This window comes from Drosophila erecta, unplaced genomic scaffold (assembly GCF_003286155.1).
Source record: "Drosophila erecta strain 14021-0224.00,06,07 unplaced genomic scaffold, DereRS2 tig00000152-arrow-arrow-pilon, whole genome shotgun sequence".
In the NCBI taxonomy this organism is placed as follows: Eukaryota; Metazoa; Arthropoda; class Insecta; order Diptera; family Drosophilidae; genus Drosophila; species Drosophila erecta.
In genome coordinates this window covers 1955645-1978941 of record NW_020825211.1, presented here as the reverse complement: position 1 = coordinate 1978941, position 23297 = coordinate 1955645, and the positions used below count along the sequence as shown (strand labels likewise).

The following is a 23297-nucleotide window of genomic DNA, read 5'->3' as shown; positions in this document are numbered from 1 at the left end:
TTATCAAAAAATAATCATAAAAAAAAATGTTGTCAAAAATCGGATATTTTCAAACTGGGTTTTCGCCATAACTTAGCCAAAAAAGAAGGCACAGTTAAAATGAAGACAGTTTTGTGCTGCTAATAAACATAGCTAACTATGCCTATCCCAACTTTTATGATTTTCGAAAAAATAAATTTTAACAAAATTTCGCATTTTCGATAAGGGGTACCCCCATCAAAATTTGCGAAAAATGGCAAAAAATTAGAATTTACTTTTTTAAATACACGTCGATGGGAAATTTTGTTACAAATTCAACGGGGTATGACATTCTAGGTTTGGACAACTATTTTTATTGCTATCGCAAAAAAACTGATTATTTTTATCAAAAAATAATCATAAAAAAAAATGTTGTCAAAAATCGGATATTTTCAAACTGGGTTTTCGCCATAACTTAGCCAAAAAAGAAGGCACAGTTAAAATGAAGACAGTTTTGTGCTGCTAATAAACATAGCTAACTATGCCTATCCCAACTTTTATGATTTTCGAAAAAATAAATTTTAACAAAATTTTGCATTTTCGATAAGGGGTACCCCCATCAAAATTTGCGAAAAATGGCAAAAAATTAGAATTTACTTTTTTAAATACACGTCGATGGGAAATTTTGTTACAAATTCAACGGGGTATGACATTCTAGGTTTGGACAACTATTTTTATTGCTATCGCAAAAAAACTGATTATTTTTATCAAAAAATAATCATAAAAAAAAATGTTGTCAAAAATCGGATATTTTCAAACTGGGTTTTCGCCATAACTTAGCCAAAAAAGAAGGCACAGTTAAAATGAAGACAGTTTTGTGCTGCTAATAAACATAGCTAACTATGCCTATCCCAACTTTTGTGATTTTCGAAAAAATAAATTTTAACAAAATTTCGCATTTTCGATAAGGGGTACCCCCATCAAAATTTGCGAAAAATGGCAAAAAATTAGAATTTACTTTTTTAAATACACGTCGATGGGAAATTTTGTTACAAATTCAACGGGGTATGACATTCTAGGTTTGGACAACTATTTGTATTGCTATCGCAAAAAAACTGATTATTTTTATCAAAAAATAATCATAAAAAAAAATGTTGTCAAAAATCGGATATTTTCAAACTGGGTTTTCGCCATAACTTAGCCAAAAAAGAAGGCACAGTTAAAATGAAGACAGTTTTGTGCTGCTAATAAACATAGCTAACTATGCCTATCCCAACTTTTATGATTTTCGAAAAAATAAATTTTAACAAAATTTCGCATTTTCGATAAGGGGTACCCCCATCAAAATTTGCGAAAAATGGCAAAAAATTAGAATTTACTTTTTTAAATACACGTCGATGGGAAATTTTGTTACAAATTCAACGGGGTATGACATTCTAGGTTTGGACAACTATTTTTATTGCTATCGCAAAAAAACTGATTATTTTTATCAAAAAATAATCATAAAAAAAAATGTTGTCAAAAATCGGATATTTTCAAACTGGGTTTTCGCCATAACTTAGCCAAAAAAGAAGGCACAGTTAAAATGAAGACAGTTTTGTGCTGCTAATAAACATAGCTAACTATGCCTATCCCAACTTTTATGATTTTCGAAAAAATAAATTTTAACAAAATTTCGCATTTTCGATAAGGGGTACCCCCATCAAAATTTGCGAAAAATGGCAAAAAATTAGAATTTACTTTTTTAAATACACGTCGATGGGAAATTTTGTTACAAATTCAACGGGGTATGACATTCTAGGTTTGGACAACTATTTTTATTGCTATCGCAAAAAAACTGATTATTTTTATCAAAAAATAATCATAAAAAAAAATGTTGTCAAAAATCGGATATTTTCAAACTGGGTTTTCGCCATACCTTAGCCAAAAAAGAAGGCACAGTTAAAATGAAGACAGTTTTGTGCTGCTAATAAACATAGCTAACTATGCCTATCCCAACTTTTATGATTTTCGAAAAAATAAATTTTAACAAAATTTTGCATTTTCGATAAGGGGTACCCCCATCAAAATTTGCGAAAAATGGCAAAAAATTAGAATTTACTTTTTTAAATACACGTCGATGGGAAATTTTGTTACAAATTCAACGGGGTATGACATTCTAGGTTTGGACAACTATTTTTATTGCTATCGCAAAAAAACTGATTATTTTTATCAAAAAATAATCATAAAAAAAAATGTTGTCAAAAATCGGATATTTTCAAACTGGGTTTTCGCCATAACTTAGCCAAAAAAGAAGGCACAGTTAAAATGAAGACAGTTTTGTGCTGCTAATAAACATAGCTAACTATGCCTATCCCAACTTTTATGATTTTCAAAAAAATAAATTTTAACAAAATTTTGCATTTTCGATAAGGGGTACCCCCATCAAAATTTGCGAAAAATGGCAAAAAATTAGAATTTACTTTTTTAAATACACGTCGATGGGAAATTTTGTTACAAATTCAACGGGGTATGACATTCTAGGTTTGGACAACTATTTTTATTGCTATCGCAAAAAAACTGATTATTTTTATCAAAAAATAATCATAAAAAAAAATGTTGTCAAAAATCGGATATTTTCAAACTGGGTTTTCGGCATAACTTAGCCAAAAAAGAAGGCACAGTTAAAATGAAGACAGTTTTGTGCTGCTAATAAACATAGCTAACTATGCCTATCCCAACTTTTATGATTTTCAAAAAAATAAATTTTAACAAAAATTGGGTTTTCGCCATAACTTGGCCAAAAAAGGAGTTGCAAAAGGTATTGTTACAAATTCAACGAGGTGTTCCATTCCATTTTCGGACAACTACTTATTTTGCTATAAAAAAAATACTGATTATTTTATTATAAAATAAAACACAAAATAAAAAAGGTTGTTAAAAAGAGATACGAATTTTTGCAAAAAAAATTCGATTGTTGATTGTCGATTCATAGGTTGGCCAAAGTGCAGCCCTGGCACTGTTATCTTTGCACTGCAGCCCTGCTCAGTGACGTCACAGTCGCACAGTTTGTTTTTCCATTCGCACACACGCACGCGTAGGCACACACACACTCACATGCACACACACCACGGCAACAAAGGAGAACGGGCACACAAGGAATTTCAACCCTCAGCGAGAAGAATAACAACAACCCAGCACAGAAAAAATCGCTGCATACGTTCAGGCGGAGCGTGTCCGTTTTCGGGGGGAATAGTAGAGGAGATGAAAGAGCGCGGTGAAGCGACGGCGCGACGGGGGAGGAGCAGCGAGATGAGAGCGGAGCAGGCGCAAGGAGAGAGCTCGAGAGAGCCGTAGAGAGCGCTCAAAGGATTTGCGAGAGCGACGCAGGCGCCTGGCCGCCAAAGCAGCGACGCCGGCCGAGGCATCGACGTCGCAGTCGGCAGAACCACCACCACCCGCACGGGCACGGAAACAAGGAGCTGCATCCATCCGTCCGCCCATTGCCAACCATCGCCACCCACCACCCACCACCCAACACCCCCCACCCCCTTGGTGTTGGTGCTGCTGCTACTGCTGCTGCTGGTGGCACCGAAACACAACAAACCGTAAACCATTGGCGCTGGCAGCGACGTTGCGTCGGCGTTCGCGACTGTTGGAATGACAGGATGTTGGCTGCAGACTCAGCGGGGTGTGATTGTGGGCGGATGGGTGGCCTATGCTGGGCAGGGGGAGTGGGTGGCGGGTGGCGGCCGAACGAGTGCTTCACAGCAGCCTTACCACCACATAAACAAAAATTCGATTTATGACCACTGTGGGAGTGGCACGGGCGCGCACGGGCTGGCTTCGCATGGATTTTTGGGGGTGGCGCCAATTCGCTTTGCTCCTGCCACTCGCTTTTGAATCCTGTCACACTGCAATTAAAAATGGGACTGTTTTTTAGCTAAATATATGTAACCTTACATTGCCGCATATGCGGTTCTTAAAAACAATTTGTATAGGTAATAATGGTAAATATATAATATGTAATATAACTCAATATTATTGCCCAACCTAATGATATTGCATTTTTATTATATAGTATTTAGTATTTTTAAATATGTTTTCGAATTATTTTCTATAACCTTTTCTAGCAGTGCAATCGCGACTAGTATCCAACCAGCAGAGCTCTGGTTATCGTTGTTGTTGCCGTCGTCGTCATCTCAATTCGCGAGTGCACGCACACATGCAAACGCGGACTGGCAGGAACACCCCCACACACGCATACACGCACACCGAGAAGGAATCGCGACATCAAAAACAGCGACAGGACACGACGTCGACGTCGCGACTTCAGCGAGGAGCTTTTTCGACACTGCGCGCGCGAGAGAGAAAGGGCGAGCGAGCGACTGAGAGAGACGGAGCGAGAGAGAGAGGGAGAGAGAGCGCGTGACGAGAAAGAGGGAGAAAGGCTCTCCGTAAGCCAGGCGCTTGTGTGTGTGTTTGTGTGTGTGTGGGGGTTTTGGGGTTTGGGGGGCTTTAGCGGCATCGCAGGACTTTTTCGCAACTGAGAGCCGAGGAGGAAGTGGCGCTGCCGGCGCCGCCGTCGCTGTCGGCGTCGCTGCCATCCGTTGCGACTGCGGCGAGGACATACACATAAATAAAAAGTCCTTCATTCCGTCGCGACCAGCGAGTAACGGCATATGAGCGCTCGCAGAGAAATCGCTAATCACGAACGGCGGACGACACAAAACCCAAGAAGAACAGGCAGAGGGAAAAATAGAAAGCAAAAAATGCAAAAGGATTGCCAATAGCAGCAGCAGTTAAATAATTAAACCAGTGCCATATCGCAGAAAAGTGTGCTACGTTTATTTTTTTGACAAGTTATTTTCGAGTGAAAAGCCGTGGAAAACTGTGTGTAAGAAAGTCTACCATCAGGAAGGCTCAAGGAGCAGAAGAAGGCGAGGCGTCTAGCACAGCCGACCCCCAACCTCCCAAACCACCCACCAAACTACCCCCCGCCCCGCCCCTCTCTACCTCTCCACTCGCCCTGTATCGGCACAAGGCGAAAACCGCCACCGCCTCGCGTGCTCTCTCTCTCTCTTTCGCTCTCTCTCCACCCCCTCTCTTTTTGGTCCTTTCGTTGGGTGTCACACCAACACACTTACACGCACACCCTCGTCCTCCAAAAAAAGGAATAGTAACGAAATTATTGAAACAGCGAACACAACAATAACAACAAAGTCTCCAATCAGCTTGAAAGTCACTGGTCTAAATCGGAGCAAAATTGTTCAACGCATTATATTATGTTTTTGTTTTTTTTTTTCCCCCCAAGTGAAATAGAATTTCCGCAAATTCGCAAACTTACGTTCTGTGTGTGCGTGTCTGTGTGTGTGAGCTTGGAGCACTAGTCCTCATAACAAGCAGCTCTCTTGGCCAAGAAAACCCAACCGCAAGCCAAGAATATGCCACAAAAAAAATCACATTCTAAACGACAAGTTCGAGTGATAGATCCCACGATGTTTTACTAACTATTCAATAAGGAAATAAAGAAATTCCACCCAACTGGCGAGAAAAAACCGCAAAAGTAAACATTCCCAGCAGAATATATAATACGACAGTGCTTGAGGCATACTAAAAAAACATAAAAATATTAAAAATAAGAAAAAAAATCCTGTGGCAGCGTTGCCACCCGGCGAAAGGACTGGAGCTTCAGCGAGTGGCTTTCGGCGAACGGTTTTTTTTTTTACTGCTACTACTGCCCAACGTCACTGTCGCAGTCGCAGTCGCAGTCGGCGTCTGCGTCGACGTGGACAGCGACAGCTCTGTCAGCAGATATTCAGTTTTTCCTTTTTGCCCCAAACGTATGCTTTATATTTCTCGTATTTCTCGAAAAATAACAAAATAGAGAAGCCTGCAGCATACAACTGAAAAAGCGAAAAGCTGTAGAAAAGCAATGCAACAACAACGACAACGAAAACAACAACAGCAAGCACAGCAGCAGCAGCAACAACAACAACAAGTGTAGTGGGTCGCACGCGCGACTTGTGTGTGTGAATAATGAAGAAAAAGCAGAAGCAACAACAACAGCAGCAGCAGCAGCAGCAGCAGAGGCAGAGCAAGGCGCCATCTGAAGCGGAATCGGAGGCAGACCGCCCCGGCAGCAACAGCAGCAGCACCAACAACAACAAGCATTCGCGTCGCAGCAGCGCCGGCAGCAACAACAACAAATAGCAAAAACTTAGCAGCGTTCGGCAAAGCGCAGCAACAGCAACAACAAAGGCAACACTAAAACTAACAGCAGCAACAGCAACAGCAAGTGCAACTGCAACACCAGCAGCAGCAGCAGCAACAACCAAGCGGCGGCCAGTCAGCAGCAGCAACAACAACAGCAGCAGCAGCAGCCACAAGAACAAAAGCAAGCGCTGCAGTCGCAGTCGCAGTCGCAGCAGCAGCAGCAGCAGCAGCTGCAGTAGCAGCAGCAGCAGCAGCAGCAGCAGCAACGCTAGCGTCGGCAGCAGCATGTCCAAAACAAGCAGCGGTAATCCAGCAGCAGCAGCAGGTGCAACAAATGCCGCGAATGCCGCTGATTTCAGTGCTTTCGATTTTAACGATAGTTCCGATAACTCCGACACGCCCCTCGTGCCACGCCCACCGTTCCTGAGTCGCGCCGCTGCAACGGCCGCCGCCGCAGCAGCAGCAGCAGCGGCGGCAGCGGCGCTCAGCATCAGCAACAACAGCAACAATTCGGCGGGATCAGCGGGCCAGCTGCCGCACAGCACGAGCAGCAGCAGCAACAACAACAACAACAACAACAATGGGTCTAACTCCGTTAACAGCAACGCCAACAACAACAACAGCAACAACAATAGCAACAACTATGGCCACAGCAGCAGCAGCTCGCAGAGCAGCATGGACGAAGAGGAGGACGACGAGGAGGAGGACGAAGAGGAGGAGGAGGAGCAGGATGTGTCGCAGCAACAGCAGCAGCAACAGCAGCAGCAACTGGCGGCGGAACAGCAGCAGCGGGCTGCAGCAGCGGCAGCTGTAGTTGCAGCCGCAGTTAGTGCGCTGCACAACGGCAACAAGCAGCAGCACTACAACAACAATAACAACAACAACAATAACGGCAACACCAAGTCGCGGGATCGCGGCGATCATCATCTGCAGTCGCAGCAGCAGCAATCGCAGCAAGCGCAGCAGGCGCAGGACGATGACGACGAGGACGACGAGGAGGATGGCGAGGAGGACGACGAGGAGGACGACGAGGAGCAGCACCACCAGCAGCAGGGCAATGGGCATGATCTCACGCCCACGGACCTCCGACATGTGATGCCGGCGAGCAGCAACAACATGCAGCAACAGCATCCGCAGCAGCAGCCGGAGCCGCCAGTCTACGACGATGAGGGTGAGGAGGAGGATGAGGATGACGACGACGAGGACGAGGTGGCCAGCAGTCATCTGGACAGCCGCGCCACCCTCTCCTCCGCCCATCTGAGCAGTGCGGCCGCCGCCGAGAGCAGCGGCCTGCACATGAGCGTTGCAGCAGCGGCAGCCGCAGCAGCAGCAGCCGCAGCAGCCGCCTCCGCAGCCAAGCTGAACGCCCAGCTGGAGCAGCAGAGCGCCAATGCCCTGGACATGGCAAGCGGGAGCAGTGCCACGCCCATTGCGCCGCCACCGCCCAGTAGTTTGCTGGGCGGCAACAGCAACACGAGCTTCTCCACGAACAACAACAGCAACCATGCGCTCAGCTCGACGCACGGCAGCTTGGGCCCGGGCGGTCAGGGCACCAATTGCAGCAACGACCTGATGGCCACCGGTGGCGGCAACTCCCGCGGAGGCTCCTCCCTCAGCCTGGGCATCAACTCGTCCAGTGCGGCGGCACTGCAGCACCAGCATCAGCAGCATCAGCAGCAGCAGCAGCAACAGCAGCAGCATGGCGGCGGCAGCGGCGGCAGCGGGGGCAGCAGTGCGGCCAGCGAGCGGAGAAAGTACCGCCACCAGAACTACAGTAAAAACATCTACATAGGCACCAAGAACGCCGAGAAGTGGGAGCACATGCGCACCCGGCTGCAGTTCAAGAACGATGTGGAGTTCGTTGCCTACCTTCTGAATCTGGCGGATAACGACACGGATCGCCTGAACAAGTGAGTATTGCTTTCCTTTAATGCTATTCACCCGATGAACTGGGTTTGCGATTTTGAATAAATTTCCGGAAATTAGTGGGTAAATAATGCCTTGCATGTGCAACAGGTATTTAGAGGCTTGTTTGGCAAACAACAAACCCACATTGAAAAGCTGTAAAGTGTTGTAAAGTTCACTCAGAGTAAACATATTATTATGATCATGTTCATAATTCGTGAGAAAACAGAAACTAGCAATCAATGTTAAACCTTTTCTCTCACTAGAAATTTCTCAATTGAAAATGCTAGCTTACATTCATAAAGATATGGATGTGATATCCGTTTCGGTGGATAATAACTTTAAAATATAATAGATACAATTTCGAGATCATATTCACTTTAGGATTCCATCACAATAATGCCGTTCAGTTCAGGAGTTAAAAGAGCTCAAGTGGGAGTGTAGTACTATGGTATCAAAACTTCAAAAAGATAGAATTCGTGATGGGAGTCGAGGATGCATCTAGACTTTTTTCGTGTTTCCATCTTGTTCTGTTAATTAACCCCTCGAAAGGAGGAGACAAAGTGTGGAATCGGCTGGAAGTGAGAGATATGGCAACGCTTCGCTGGCCATCATTGTTGATAGTTGTTCGCAGATGTGGGCGCCCACACACACACACACGCACACATGTAGTGGGAGAGCTTTTTGGGCACCTCACACACACACAAGCGCACTCAGTGGGGGGGGGCGGGAAAACCACCCTTTTGGGGGGAGGTGGCTCAAGTGGCACGGAAGGCGGCGGTGGCGGTGGCGGTGGCGAAGACGAAGATGCAGCTCGGTGGGGAGCGGTACAAAAGCGATCCATGTAAAAGCGATTCATGCCCGAATGCATCCTAGCACCATCATCACCGCCCACCGCCCACCGCCCACCACCCATCAGCAACCCCTTCTGGCCGCGTGATACAAAGGCACAAATGCGGTACTCATGCGGTTGCATGCAACGGAGCTTTCATGTTGCTGCCGCCTCTGTGGGCGCCTCTGCCGTATTCCGTACATATTCCGACCATATTCCTCATATTCCTCATATACCGTATTTTCCGTATTCCGTACTATCCGTGCGTTGTTGGAACCGTAGCACGCTGTGCTCGCCTCGCAGTCGCAGTCGCTGCCGCTGCCGCCATGTCAGCGGAAGCGGAAAAAGCAACACACTCACTGGCGCACACAGGCGCAAACTCAAGCAACATGGTCGGCAGTGTTGCTTTTGTTGCTGCCAGCATTTGCATGCCATGTTGCCAATCGCCCAGTTACACAAACACACACACACACACACACGCGTGCACCTACACGGCTAAAAAATATTGAACTTAAACAATGGAGGGAATTTCAGAACAATGCTGCATTGTTTGGGTAAACAAATCGCCTTTCTGGCTTGCATATTGGAGGAGCAAAATGAAATCCTTCGCAAACAATAAACAATGTTAGCCATTGAAATCGAAGAATAGTTTTTATTGCATTTTTATGGATGCCTTCAATAATCCTTGAACTTGGACTTATTGAAGCTATGATACTTTTCTAAAATATGCTACAAATATTGTTTCACCCGGAATAGTAGAACGTCTGTTAAATTTCTGCTTGGGGAACAAACAATCTGTAATCCCATTTCGATCAGTGTATGGAGCAGGCAGCGAGCGCGTTGCACGCACACACAAGTGCTTGGCAGGTTCCTTCGTATCCTTGCAACGTGAATGCGTCGCGAATTTTCCTCCCCTGCCCCACAATGCCGCCCACCTCTCCACCCGCCTGCCACGCCACACACTTTTTGTTGCTGCTGTTGCATTGCAGTCGAGCGCGCCATTTGGCGCTTTGAATATGGGCACCGCTCTTCCCCGCCTCTCGCTGCTTTTCCCTGCCCATCGGCCTCCTCAACCGAATGCAAAATGCCAATGCAGAAATGTCTGAATCTCAGTTGTTCTCCCCCCACCTCGAGTTCGCCTCCTGCTCCTCCTTCTGCTTCTCCGCCACTTTATCGGCCTCTTCCTTTGGCATTGGCTGGCATGCGAAGCGAGTGGCACACGAAGGATGCCGTTGGCAGGATTACATACACAAGCGAGTCCTTGTGGGCACAATGGAGCCTCTCTCGATTCGATCATCACTGCGGAACACGTTGCACCACACGTTGCACAGGCGGCAACACGAGGTGTCCACGTATCTCCCAAATCGAACAGAGAAAGACCTAGAAGATAAAGTATCTACAATCATTGAGTTTGTAATGGGCCATACTTTGCAAACAGAAACTTAAACTTGTTAACCTATCATTTGAAAATGTAGATCTCTTAGAATTTCCTAAAACTGAAAAGAGTCAAGAAATAATAAACATGAAGCTTGCTTTCAAATGACTTTTGCCACCATTTACCATCTTTGCTGTGGAATGGAGAGCGTTACAGATCATTTTGCCACTCATGGCCAGGGAATGTGTGGAATGTTCGAATGTTCGGCGCGAATCTCCTTCTTCCAGTGGCATCCACACACGCATAGACGTTTGCCCACTAATCAGCAGGCGCTTGTGCGAGTGCGATTTCCCAGAGCACACACATACAGATGCACAGTAGATAACAGCCCACCCATCAACCTTGTGCCCACCACCACCCCCAAGGATTCGCCCACCCCATCGCACCGCCATTTCCTTCGCTGCCTTTTGCCAATTCGCATTTCGTGTGCGCCATGTCGCCAATTTCTGCGAATTTTCGCCAAAAAGCACAAAATTGTTGTGCGATTGTCTTTGTAAGGCTGCGCGAGTGTGTGTATGCGAGTGTGTGTTTGTGTGTGTGTGTGTGTATCTGTGTGGGTCTCGTTTGTGTCGCTGACTGTGTACTTAATGCGCCAACGAGCACCGCACACGAAACAGAATCCCAAAACTCCCCAAAACCCCATTGAGCCAAACCCCCCCACACACACACAGCACCACCCGCCACCCAACGAATCACCCCCCCGCTGGGCCTCCGAGCAGCACATTAATGGTAGAGACACTCGCATTCACCAGAATAGGAACCCCCGCCCAGGGATCCAAGTGCCGAACCCCCATCGCCAGTGGATGGAACTGGAGCCAGGAGTGTGCTCGCTCTCTGCGGTCAAAGAAGCGCGATGGGGGTGGCTGGGTGGCTGGGTGGCTGGGTGGCCATGGAGGGTGGGGACAAAGTGGAGCAGGGTAAGTGGATGCCGAGGGGAAGGCTCCGGTGGCAGGGATGGCTGGATAGAATGGTATCGTTTGCTGTTGCCGCTGTTTTCGATATTGTTGTTATGGTTCTAAGGTGGAGGATTTAATGAACGATAACACAGGGACGTGGAACGGCAGAGGGAAGCGGAGAGGCGTGCGGGGCGGAGCAGGGTGTCTGAAATCGTATGCTAAGGAAAGCGTGTGGCATGTGCAGCATCAACTACAGTTCAATGCGACCGCTGATGAATGCCCTCCACATCTGGTTGGCTGGCTATCGTCTATGTAATTGCATTGCAGGTGAGCAGAATGGCAAAGATTTCTGTGTCCTTTGAAATTACCCAGCGCCAACTACTAGTTGCTGAAAAATAACTAATATGCAGTCTCAGTATCTGCATCTATGTATCTGTATATGTTTGTTATGGATGTAGATCGCGTCTGCCTATATAAGGCGGCACAAACTGTTAGAGAACTACTGCACCATTAATTTGCACAACTAAGTCACAATTATAATGACATTCCTGGGCTGTCTGGCTCCCACCACCATATATTTTAGTACTGTCAGTGGTCCAGACTTTCCTTATGGCGATTCCAGCGTTGCCCCCTTCCGCCCAACTCTTCACCCCCCGCGGGGGGGGGTGCGCGAAACAGCCAGCAAAGCGTGGGCGAAATTAATTAAACGCAAAGGCGACAACAACGTGGAAGGACAGTGTGAAGCGGAGAAAGGCGAAAGATGGCCAAGGAAGTGCAGAGGAGGAGGAAAAGTTCTGCTCCTGACAGAGGGAGTAACCAGACCAAACAAGTTCCAACGACCCACTTTCGGAGACCCCGCCAACTACCGAGCCAAACCGTTAATCCTTCCACCACACGCTTTTCCAAACTAATCCACTTTACGGAGTTCTCTTTCGGATAGCATATGATGTGAAACCATATTGGCATTTGAGTTGCAGCTTATGTTTTTCGAACAGCTTAGGCACCAGAACTCATACATTTAGGCGTATTTCTTTACAGTGTGCCATTTGTACAGAGACAACTCACTTATATTCCTGCTTTCCGTCCCTTTCAATTTCAGCCTGCCGCCGCCCTCCCCCGCGAACACGCCCACAAAAGGCTTCGACGGCAACTTCAAGCTGGAGCCGAATCTCAGCGCCAAGGACTTTGCCGCCCCAGCGGAGTCATCGATCAATGGCAGCGGCAGCGGAAATGGGAACACGAGCGGAAACGGAAACGGTGACTCCGCCTCGGCGGCCTCCATGCCCATGGCCACGCCCACCCCGCCACAACGCAAGCGCTACAAGAAGCGGGTGCAATTCACCTCGGAGGCGCTGAATGGATTTGCCGGCAAGTCCAAGGGATCGGGAAGCGGCGGAGCGGGAGCCGGATTCAGCTACGCCAAGTCCAAGAAGCAGGAGGCCAAGGCGGCGACGGCGGCACTGAAGGCCAGCGCCGCAGCGGCAGCGGCGGCAGCCGCCTCCTCCGCCCTGCCCGAGGTCCTGGACTGCCGCATCGCCGAGAAGATCAAGAGCGAACTGGAGGCGAACAGCAAGGAGTCCCTGCCGAATGCCCTGTGCCTCAAAAAAGCAGCCGCTGCGGCGGCGGCAGCAGCTGCAGCGGCAGCAGCAGCAGCAGCAGCTGCAGCGGCCAATGGCAGCGAGGAGGAGGACGAGGACGAGGACCAGCCGCCGCACCCCCACCTACTGCCAGTCCTGCCGCCCGCCGATGCCGTGGATGGCATCACCGCCAGCAATGGGCAGGCGGGCAACTTCCATGTGCGCTCCAAGTCGCACGGCTCGAAGAAATCTCAGGCGGCCAAGGCGGCGGCGGCGGCCATGATGCCACCCAACTCCTACGACGAGCACGACGACGAGACGGGTGCCGGATTGGGCGGAAACGACGAGGACGACGAGGATGACGAGGAGCTGGACGAGGAGGCGCTGGCCCGCGAAATGAAAATGGAGCAGAATTTCGTCGAGGAGGAGGACGAGCACGACATTGCCTTCCGGTCGCAGCAATCCTGCCGCGAGTGCTCCATTGCCCACGATCACAAGCTGTGCCCGCTGCGTAATGCCTGCGGGAACGTGACCGACGCCGTGGATCTGGGCGAGTGGATAGAGCGCCGGAACCTGGAGGCGCTGGCCAAACTGAAGGCCGATGCGCAGCGGCAGGCGAAGCGGGCCAGCGGGCGACAGCGGCACGAGGACGACGACATGGAGGACATGGAGGACATGGACATGGACATGGACGAGTCGTCGCAGCTCTCGGAGCTGGAGACCAAGCCGCTGATCACCTTCGCCGAGGCCTCCGTTCCGGCGGAATTCGAGCTCCACAACGTGGAGCCCAATGTGACCGGCGTTTTTGCGCGCACCGAGGTGAGGGCATTCACCAAGCTGGGTCCGCTGATCGGACAGCCGGTGCAGACCGGCGAGGTGCGCGAGGGCAGCGACATGAAGTGGATCTTCGAGATGTGCGAGGCCGGGGCGGACAAGTCGTATCTGCTGTGCTGCGACAATCCGAACGCCTCCAATTGGCTGCGTTTCGTGCGGCCGGCTCCCAGCTACGAGGAGCGCAACGTCAACCTGGTTTCCATCGACCGGCAGGCGTACTTCGTCAGCTGCCGCGATCTGCGGAATGGTATGGAGCTGCTCTACTGGAGCGACGACTGCAACACCATGTGGCGCAAGAAGCACACCGAAAAGACGAGTACGTAGACGAAGAAATCAATCAGTTCAATTCGTATATTCCTTTGGCCATTCCTAAAGAATTCGCGTTTTTTTATTTTTACGTGCTACCCATTCTTGCGAATAGGTTTCCCCATCTCTAAGATCTCACATTTTGCTCCCATCCACACAGATTGCGGCGGCTGCAATCTGAAGTTCGAGCACCCCCTGTACTACCGCACCCACTGTTCCGTCTTCCACGATCCCTCGATGAGCCTGACCATCCGCAAGTACCATTGCAAGGTGTGCGGCGAACCGGTGCTGGGCAAGGACAACATCATGAAGCACGCGGCGGAAAAGCACGACGGCAAGGGGGCGTACCAGTGCCAATTCTGCAGCAAGTTCTTCCTGCGGCTCAACTACCTGGAGATGCATCGCACCTACGGATGCGCCTCGAATCCGAACCGATCGCGACCAGTGTGCGATTTTTGCGGTCGCAAGTTCTGCCAGCCGCAGAAACTGAAGGCGCACATTAAGCGCATGCACAGCGGTAAGTTGGCAGCGGAACGCTCGCAGGATCCAAAATAACTAGACCGTAACTGTGATCGTACACCATTGCGTATGCGTAATGTAACGTAACCCAATATAACGTAGCCGCATCGTAGGCCAACTGACTGCCATATCGTATGTCGTAAGCTCGTGTATAGTGTTTAGTATATAGCATATAGCATATAGTATCGTATCGATTGTATAGCACATATAGCATAAATATCGTATGTTGTATGTATATCGGCGAATGACGTCCAACTGCTTTTGCATAAATCAACCTACTTGTATTTGATTGTACCAACAACAGCGAATCGAGTTCACAGTTTCCACAAAATAGTCAATGATTTTACATTTTGTTTGCATTTTGTTGAGCAGTACGTAAACGGTAGAGGAAAGCGTTTCCGACCCATAATTATGTATATTTATTCTTGATCAGGATCCCAAGCCACGTCGATCTGGCCGTGTCCGTCCGCCCGTTTGTCCGTATAAACTATCGTATAACTATAAAAAGTTAAGATTAAGCATGCAGATTGTGAGTTCTCTTTCCTTAAGCAGATAATTTTTGAAGCACCATTTATTTTGTTTTGAAATGTAGTAATAAAATAATTCTAAAGTTAACCCTAAATAATCCTTTTTTATTTATTTTTGTTATTTTAAGTCGTTTTATAATATGGTGCTTAGAATTTGATTGATTTTTAATAGATATTTATATGAATTTGAAGTGGTAACCGTGATCTTGAATTGCTCATATGAACACACACACAGAAACTATAGAACTACACCATAATGTCAAATGAACTAATATCGTATAAAGTCGCTTAGCTGTAAAACTAGCTGTACTAACACAGATACAACACCTCAAAGTCACCACCACAGCAAAACCGCGATATATGTAACACCAAAAGCATCTGCGATCGCTCATCTCTTTTGTTGCCTAACTTTTTAGTTGTACATCCGCTAAATTGGTTTATATCTATTTACTTAACCTTTCTTAGTTGGTTTGTGTTATGTTATGTAAATGCTATAATTCGTAATTGAAATATCGTACATTGCATTCACATTTTAGATCCGCACTGAAGTGACTGAGCTTCTTTGTTTAGATGTTAGCGTTTCAAAAACTTAAAGAAGTAATATATCTTTAATGAAAACGAAAGCAAGTCAAATTATTTTCCATATTAATGTTTATAATTATGCTTATAGAAATTAATATTTGTAAAATCAATGCAGCTTCTTGCAGCTGAGTCTTACTTTCAAAAAATTTGACATAGGTGCGTGGTAAAGGTATTCAGCCTTAAAAAATATAGTATATAAATACAAGTTTTCCAAAACATCAGTCCTTCAGTCATAGTGCATATTGAGTAACAGTTCAGATTGTAGCCTGCATTGTAAACGCATTGTAAACGCTTTTAGTGAATGATTTGCCTTGGTTGGAGTTTCGTTTCATTTGGCATTTGTTTTAATAGAGTATGCCCAATCCCGATCTTATGATTGCTATATCCCAACCTTACCAGATCCACCCAGAAATCCCGATGGTCTTGTGATTCGTGCCTTATGTGATTCGGCTTTTGTTTTATGTTCGTTGTACGTTCGTTGGTTCGTTCGTTGTTGGGTTGGTTGGTTTCTGGTTATGGATTATCACTAAGTTGTTCTTTCAAAATCACCACAATCCGAAATTTCATTTTCTTCATACAATTTCATTTTAGATATGGCTGAAGTTTTACGAGATTTTCAGTGTAAATTATGTTCAAAACTTCTAGGATCGCGAGCGGCACTGCAGCGCCACTCGAAGGAGGTGCACAGCCGCAACTCGACGGTGGTGAGCTGTCCGCGGTGCCAGAAACTCTTCCAGAATCGCAGCAATCTCAAGATCCACATGCTGACCCACTCGGGCGTCAGGCCGTTCAAGTGGGTGCACCTTCACTACATACTCATCCAGATTTTGTTGCTATTCTAATGCATTCGCTACGTCCATTTTAGATGCGCCGAGCCGGAGTGCAATGCGGCGTTCACCACCAAGCAGTGCCTGCAGTTCCACTACAAGAAGGTGCACAACTACACCCAGGAGCAGATGCCCAAGATCGAGCGGAGCGTGGCCTACACCTTCGATGCCTATTCCGGCGGCATGAAGGTCGATTTTCTGGGTAAGCAGACGGCGACGGCTACGCCGGCGTCAGCGGCATCGGCGCAGGCGCAGCCACGCCCTAATGCGGCCGTCGTCTCCCCCTCCTCGTTCACAGAGCAAGCACCGCGCCGGCGGCGCAAGAGCCTCGAGGACCAGAGCTCCATGCTCAGCGGATCGCTGCAGAGCGACGCGGAGTTCAGCGATGACAACCTATTCGAGGCGATTAAGAAGAGCGGCAAGTCGATCAAGGACCTGTGTCGCAATGAGCCCAATCTCTCGCTGCTCAGCTCCAAGATCTCCAGCATATTCGGTGACAAGGTGCCGTCGGCCACAGCCTCCCTTTCCGCATCCGTTTCGGCTGTCGCCTCCTCGGGCGGTCGCAAGCGGAAGCGCAAGAAGGAGCCGGGCGTGGCGGCCCAGCAGCAGCTCCATCTCCACCAGCAGCAGCAGCAGCAGCAACAGCAACAGCAGCAGCAGCAGCAACAGTCGCAGCACCAGCAACAGCACCAGCAGCAGCACGCCCAGCAGCTGCAGCACCAACAGCTGCAGCAGCAACACGCCCAGCAGCATCAGCAGCAGCAGCAGCACCACCTACACCAGCAGCACCAGCAGCTGCATCACGATCCGCAGCAACAGCATCCGCAGTACCATCCGCACCAGCTGCACGCCCATGCCCTGCCGCATCAGCAGCAGCAGCAACAGCAGCAACAACAGCAGCAGCAGCAGCAGCTGCACGGCGATCCCGACGACGAGGAGGTGGAGAACGCTCGCCTGGAGCAGGTGCGTCGCAAGCAGAACGCCCAGCTGAGCCTGGTGGAGTCCTTCCTCACCACCACCGCCCAGCGATTGAGTGCCCAGCAGCAGGTGCAACAGGTGGTGGCGGCAGCGGCAGCGGTCTCGGCGATGGCCGGAGCTGGCGAGGATCCCGCCAAGCTCGGCCACATGATGGGCCACATGGGCGTCGGTGTGGGCGTGGGCATGGACGAGGAGGAGGACGACGATGAGGACGACGACGACGGTGGCGGCGGTGGTGGCGGTGGCGGCGGCGCGGCTGTGCAACACCATCCACACGTTCACGCCCACCAAGCCCACCACTCGCACGTCCATGCGCACGCCCACCCGCACCACGCCCACTCGCACTCGCACGCCCACCCGCACCAGCATCCCGCCGGCCAGGGGGCGGGCCAGCAGGACTACCGCCATGCGGCCGCCATGAACGCCGCTCTCGGCCAGAATCTGGTGGTCAGCAAGGGCAGCAAGAAGTGGATCCAGGAGGTGCAGGACTCCAGCGATGTCGGCGGCGAGGGAGCGGGCGGTGGTGGCGGTGGCCCGGGCGACAGCGGTGGTGGCCCCGGTGGTGGTGCCTGTGGCCAGCTGACCGGTGGCTCCGGTCCAGGCCCGGATCTGGGATTCGCTGTGCCGCCCAGCGCCGTCGATGAGCACAGCAAGCTGCTCGGCCAGAACCGTGACTTCCTCGCCCGCCTCATGAGCAGCGCCAGCGCCAGCCACGCTCATGCCCACGCCCATGCCCATGCCCACGCCCACCAGCCGCATCAGCCGCACCAGCAGCACCAGCACAGCGCCCACAGCCGCGAGGAGGATGAGAACAGCTCCTTCCTGGACGTCGTCGAGTCCAACAACAATGCTGCGGCCGCCGCCGCCGCAGCAGCGGCCATGTCGCACTACGGCGGCGGTACGGGCAGCGGGAGCGGGGGCGGCGGCAGTGGCGGCCAAACGCCAACGGGTCCAGCGACCGGCGGCACTGTCGCCGGTGGCGATGAGCCCCAGATGCAGATGAACTCCCTCGCCCACTCGCAGTCCTTCATGAGCTCCTTCTACAACAACGCCAATGCCCGTGTGGGCGGAGTGGGCGGCGGCGTGGGCGTGGGCGTCGGCGGCGGCTCCTCTTCGGCCAGCATGCTGGTGGAGGCGGCCCTCAACTCCGTTGGCAATATGATTGACAGCGAGAGCAGCGACCTCAAGGTGAGTGGCCAAGTATGCGCACATGAAATGAAACTTAGTACGGGAAACTATGATCGGTCGTGGTTTTTCCCAAAGAGCCCATCCTGCAAAATGTGAAAATGTCATTAGCCGATTTTTGTTACAAAGTAGTTAAATGTTTCGCCATAACTATGCAAATATTTGTCCAAAAGTGGAATGGCATACCTCGTTGAATTTGTAACAAAATTCGCTATCCACCTGTGTTCAAACTTGAAAATTTGTATTTTTGTCCGTTTTTTGCAAATTTTGATGGGGGTACCCCTTAAAAAAATGCGAAAATTTGTTAAAATTAGTTTTTCCGAAAATCATAAAAGTGGTGATAGGCATAGTTAGCTATGTTTATTAGCAGCACAAAACTGTCTTCATTTTAACTGTGCCTTCTTTTTTGGCTAAGCTATGGCGAAAACCCAGTTTGAAAATATCCGATTTTTGACAACATTTTTTTTTATGATTATTTTTGGATAAAAATAATCAGTTTTTTTGCGATAGCAATAAAAATAGTTGTCCAAACCTAGAATGTCATACCCCGTTGAATTTGTAACAAAATTTCCCATCGACGTGTATTCAAAAAAGTAAATTCTAATTTTTTGCCATTTTTCGCAAATTTTGATGGGGGTACCCCTTATCGAAAATGCGAAATTTTGTTAAAATTTATTTTTTCGAAAATCATAAAAGTAGGGATAGGCATAGTTAGCTATGTTTATTAGCAGCACAAAACTGTCTTCATTTTAACTGTGCCTTCTTTTTTGGCTAAGTTATGGCGAAAACCCAGTTTGAAAATATCCGATTTTTGACAACATTTTTTTTTATGATTATTTTTGGATAAAAATAATCAGTTTTTTTGCGATAGCAATAAAAATAGTTGTCCAAACCTAGAATGTCATACCCCGTTGAATTTGTAACAAAATTTCCCATCGACGTGTATTCAAAAAAGTAAATTCTAATTTTTTGCCATTTTTCGCAAATTTTGATGGGGGTACCCCTTATCGAAAATGCGAAATTTTGTTAAAATTTATTTTTTCGAAAATCATAAAAGTAGGGATAGGCATAGTTAGCTATGTTTATTAGCAGCACAAAACTGTCTTCATTTTAACTGTGCCTTCTTTTTTGGCTAAGTTATGGCGAAAACCCAGTTTGAAAATATCCGATTTTTGACAACATTTTTTTTTATGATTATTTTTTGATAAAAATAATCCGTTTTTTTGCGATAGCAATAAAAATAGTTGTCCAAACCTAGAATGTCATACCCCGTTGAATTTGTAACAAAATTTCCCATCGACGTGTATTCAAAAAAGTAAATTCTAATTTTTTGCCATTTTTCGCAAATTTTGATGGGGGTACCCCTTATCGTAAATGCGAAATTTTGTTAAAATTTATTTTTTCGAAAATCAGAAAAGTAGGGATAGGCATAGTTAGCTATGTTTATTAGCAGCACAAAACTGTCTTCATTTTAACTGTGCCTTCTTTTTTGGCTAAGTTATGGCGAAAACCCAGTTTGAAAATATCCGATTTTTGACAACATTTTTTTTTATGATTATTTTTGGATAAAAATAATCCGTTTTTTTGCGATAGCAATAAAAATAGTTGTCCAAACCTAGAATGTCATACCCCGTTGAATTTGTAACAAAATTTCCCATCGACGTGTATTCAAAAAAGTAAATTCTAATTTTTTGCCATTTTTCGCAAATTTTGATGGGGGTACCCCTTATCGAAAATGCGAAATTTTGTTAAAATTTATTTTTTCGAAAATCATAAAAGTAGGGATAGGCATAGTTAGCTATGTTTATTAGCAGCACAAAACTGTCTTCATTTTAACTGTGCCTTCTTTTTTGGCTAAGTTATGGCGAAAACCCAGTTTGAAAATATCCGATTTTTGACAACATTTTTTTTTATGATTATTTTTGGATAAAAATAATCCGTTTTTTTGCGATAGCAATAAAAGTAGTGGTCCAAAACTAGAATGTCATACCCCGTTGAATTTGTAACAAAAATTCCCATCGACGTGTGTTCAAAAAAGTAAATTCTTTTTTTTTGCCATTTTTCGCAAATTTTGATGGGGGTACCCCTTAAAAAAAAGGCGAAAATTTGTTAAAATTTCGTTTTCCGAAAATCATAAAAATTGTGATAGGAATAGTTAGCTATGTTATTTAGCAGCACAAAACAGTCTTTATTTTAGCTGTGCCTCCTTTTTTGGCCAAGTTATGGCGAAAACCCCGTTTAAAAATATCTGACTTTTGACAAAAATTAAAAATTTTTTTTTTTATAAAAAATAATCAGTATTTTTTCGATAGCAAAAAAAATAGTTGTCCAAAAGTGGATTGGCATACCTCGTTGAATTTGTAGCAAAATTCCCTACCCACCTGTATTCAAACTTGGAATTTTTTATTTTTGACCCGTTTTTGCAAATTTTGATAATGAAAATGCGAAAATGTAAGAAATGCGTTTCCCGAAAATCAGGGCGATAGTGATGGGGAGTCGTTTACAGTCATTTCTTTCAGCAAAGTTATCATAGTGAAATGTACTTAAAATATTTTGATATCCAAACACGCTCACCAACCCACAGGTTCCCACCGACAACCACATAAACAGCGACAGTCCCATGAGTGCCCACGTGGATCCCGAGTCGCAGCGATTTGGAGCGGGCAGTGCCGGCGGAGCGGGTGGAGGAGGCGGTGGTGGCGGCGGAGGAGGAAGTAGCGGAGGATCTTCGGGCGGCGCGAACGGAAGTGGCATCGGTGGCGCCATGGACAACCTGGAGAACGAGCTAAAGATGATGAAGAATCTGGGCAGTTTTCCGATGCAGATTCCACCGCTGCCAATGTTCCAGGGTGCATGCAACATATCGCCCAGCGCCTCGACGCCGACGAATCCGCAGAGTAACCAGAACCAGAACGATGTGGACGTGGATGCGGGCAGTACGCCGCGTCCGCAGCATCCGGACTCGGATGGCTTCTCCTCGTCGCACCACCGCACACCGCCATCGCCACCGCCGATATCACCGGGTCGAGATTACGGCGGTATGTTCGGTGCCGGCAATGGAGGAGGTGGTCCCGGATCGAACAGCACTCCCGCGGGCAGCTCAAGCGGTGGCGGCGGAGGAGGAGGCGGTGGTGCCGGTGGAGGCGGCGCCAACAGCATGTCCGCCTCATCGCCACTGCCCGCCCTCCAGCCGCAGAGGAGGAACGCCTCCAGCGTGGGCAGCACCTATCCGGAGCATGAGCTCATCTCGCCCGCCTCCTCGCCGAGCATACCGCGCTACAACTTCAACGGCGACATGATGCGCCACAAGCGGGCGGTCCAGGAGCAGGAGCACCAGGAGCGCCAGCGGCAGAACATCTCGCGGCACAACCAGATGTCCAGCGACGAGGAGAACAGCATAATGCCACAGAACAGGTGAAGATGCCACAGAATCACTACTGCTCTTTCTTTTTTCAAACCCTTTTATGATTAACAGTAGTATTTATAAATTATATTACATTACATTTGATACTAAAAGCATTGAGTGCGATTTATTCACAGCAGCGCTGGCCAGGACATGCGCATGAAGTTCCCGCAGTCGCAGATCGACCTGATGTACTCCAAGTACGAGAGCATGGCCAGCAACCTAAAGTACAACAGCCAGGAGCTGGACTCGCCGGCGGAGTACCGCCAGGGAGGCGCCGGCAACGGTGGCAATGCGGCAGCAAGCGCAGCAGCGGCTGCAGCAGCGGCGGCCAGTGCCGCCAACGATCTGTCCGACCTCCAGGGACTGGACATGAGCTCCAGATCGAATGCGGCCAGCAGCAATTACCATCACAACTTCCAGTTGCCGAGCAGTCGGTATCACCACCACATCTACGACATACTCTCCGATCGCGAGCAGCAGAGCCAGCAGGCTCAGCAGGCGGGCGGTGCGGTGGTGGGCGGCGGTGGGGGCGGTGGTGCCGGTGGCGCCGCCTCGGTGGTGCACCAGCAGGAGCACGGCCATGGCCAGCACCATGCCATGCAGCAGCACCAGCAGTCGGCGGCCGCCATGCACAACATGCTCAGCGAGCAGCTGGGCGAGCAGGAGCACGACCAGACCACATCGGTGGATCTGAGCCGGACGGCCAACTATGTGGTGTCGTCGCCGCCGCAGCTTCCCTACAACCATCCCACGCATCACGATATGCTGCGCATGGCCTCGCTGGATCTGACACCGAATACGGCCAACATGGCGGTGGGCAACAATCGCTCCTTCCTCTCATCGCAGATGCAGCACCAGAGTCGCGAGAGTTTGGAGCACCATCGACTGCTGTCGACGGTGGAGCAGCATCGCATACTGGCCGCCTCCAATGCGGCCGATCAGCACCGCCTGCTGGTGGATCCCACCGCCCATCTGCTGATGGAGCAAAACAACCGATTGCTGGGAACGGCGGATCAGTCACGCCTACTGGGCGAATCGGCGGCGGCAGCGGCCCAAAATCGCCACATGGCCAGGAGTTTTGGTGCCTACCATCAGGTGGCGTCGAGTAACTACCATCCGGGCGTTAGGCCACCGCCCGTCCTGCCATCCGCCAACCACCACGCCTCCAATCCGTCGAACTACCACCCCTTCCCTGCCTACTACTAATCGAGAATCGGGAACGGGAACGGGGACGTTCGGATTAAAGTGCACTTTGTGGGCTCCAAGTGGAGGACATCCTGAACCGCGTCGACGAAAAACAGTAGTTTAATTTAAAGTTTGTTTTTTCATTTTTTT

General features: G+C 48.5%; 1 protein-coding gene across 1 annotated transcript; it reads left to right on the top strand.

Moving 5' to 3' along the window:
• Nucleotides 1-4430: 4430 nt before the first annotated feature.
• LOC6551402 lies at nucleotides 4431-23289 on the top strand. Its single transcript, XM_001977185.3, has 9 exons — nucleotides 4431-4834; nucleotides 5825-6115; nucleotides 6227-8063; nucleotides 12321-13948; nucleotides 14099-14455; nucleotides 16212-16359; nucleotides 16432-18559; nucleotides 21141-21970; nucleotides 22100-23289. Exons 2-9 carry the CDS (start codon nucleotides 5977-5979, stop codon nucleotides 23166-23168), a joined length of 8136 nt encoding a protein of 2711 aa, XP_001977221.3. The 5' UTR covers nucleotides 4431-4834; nucleotides 5825-5976; the 3' UTR covers nucleotides 23169-23289.
• The last annotated feature ends 8 nt before the right edge of the window (nucleotides 23290-23297 follow it).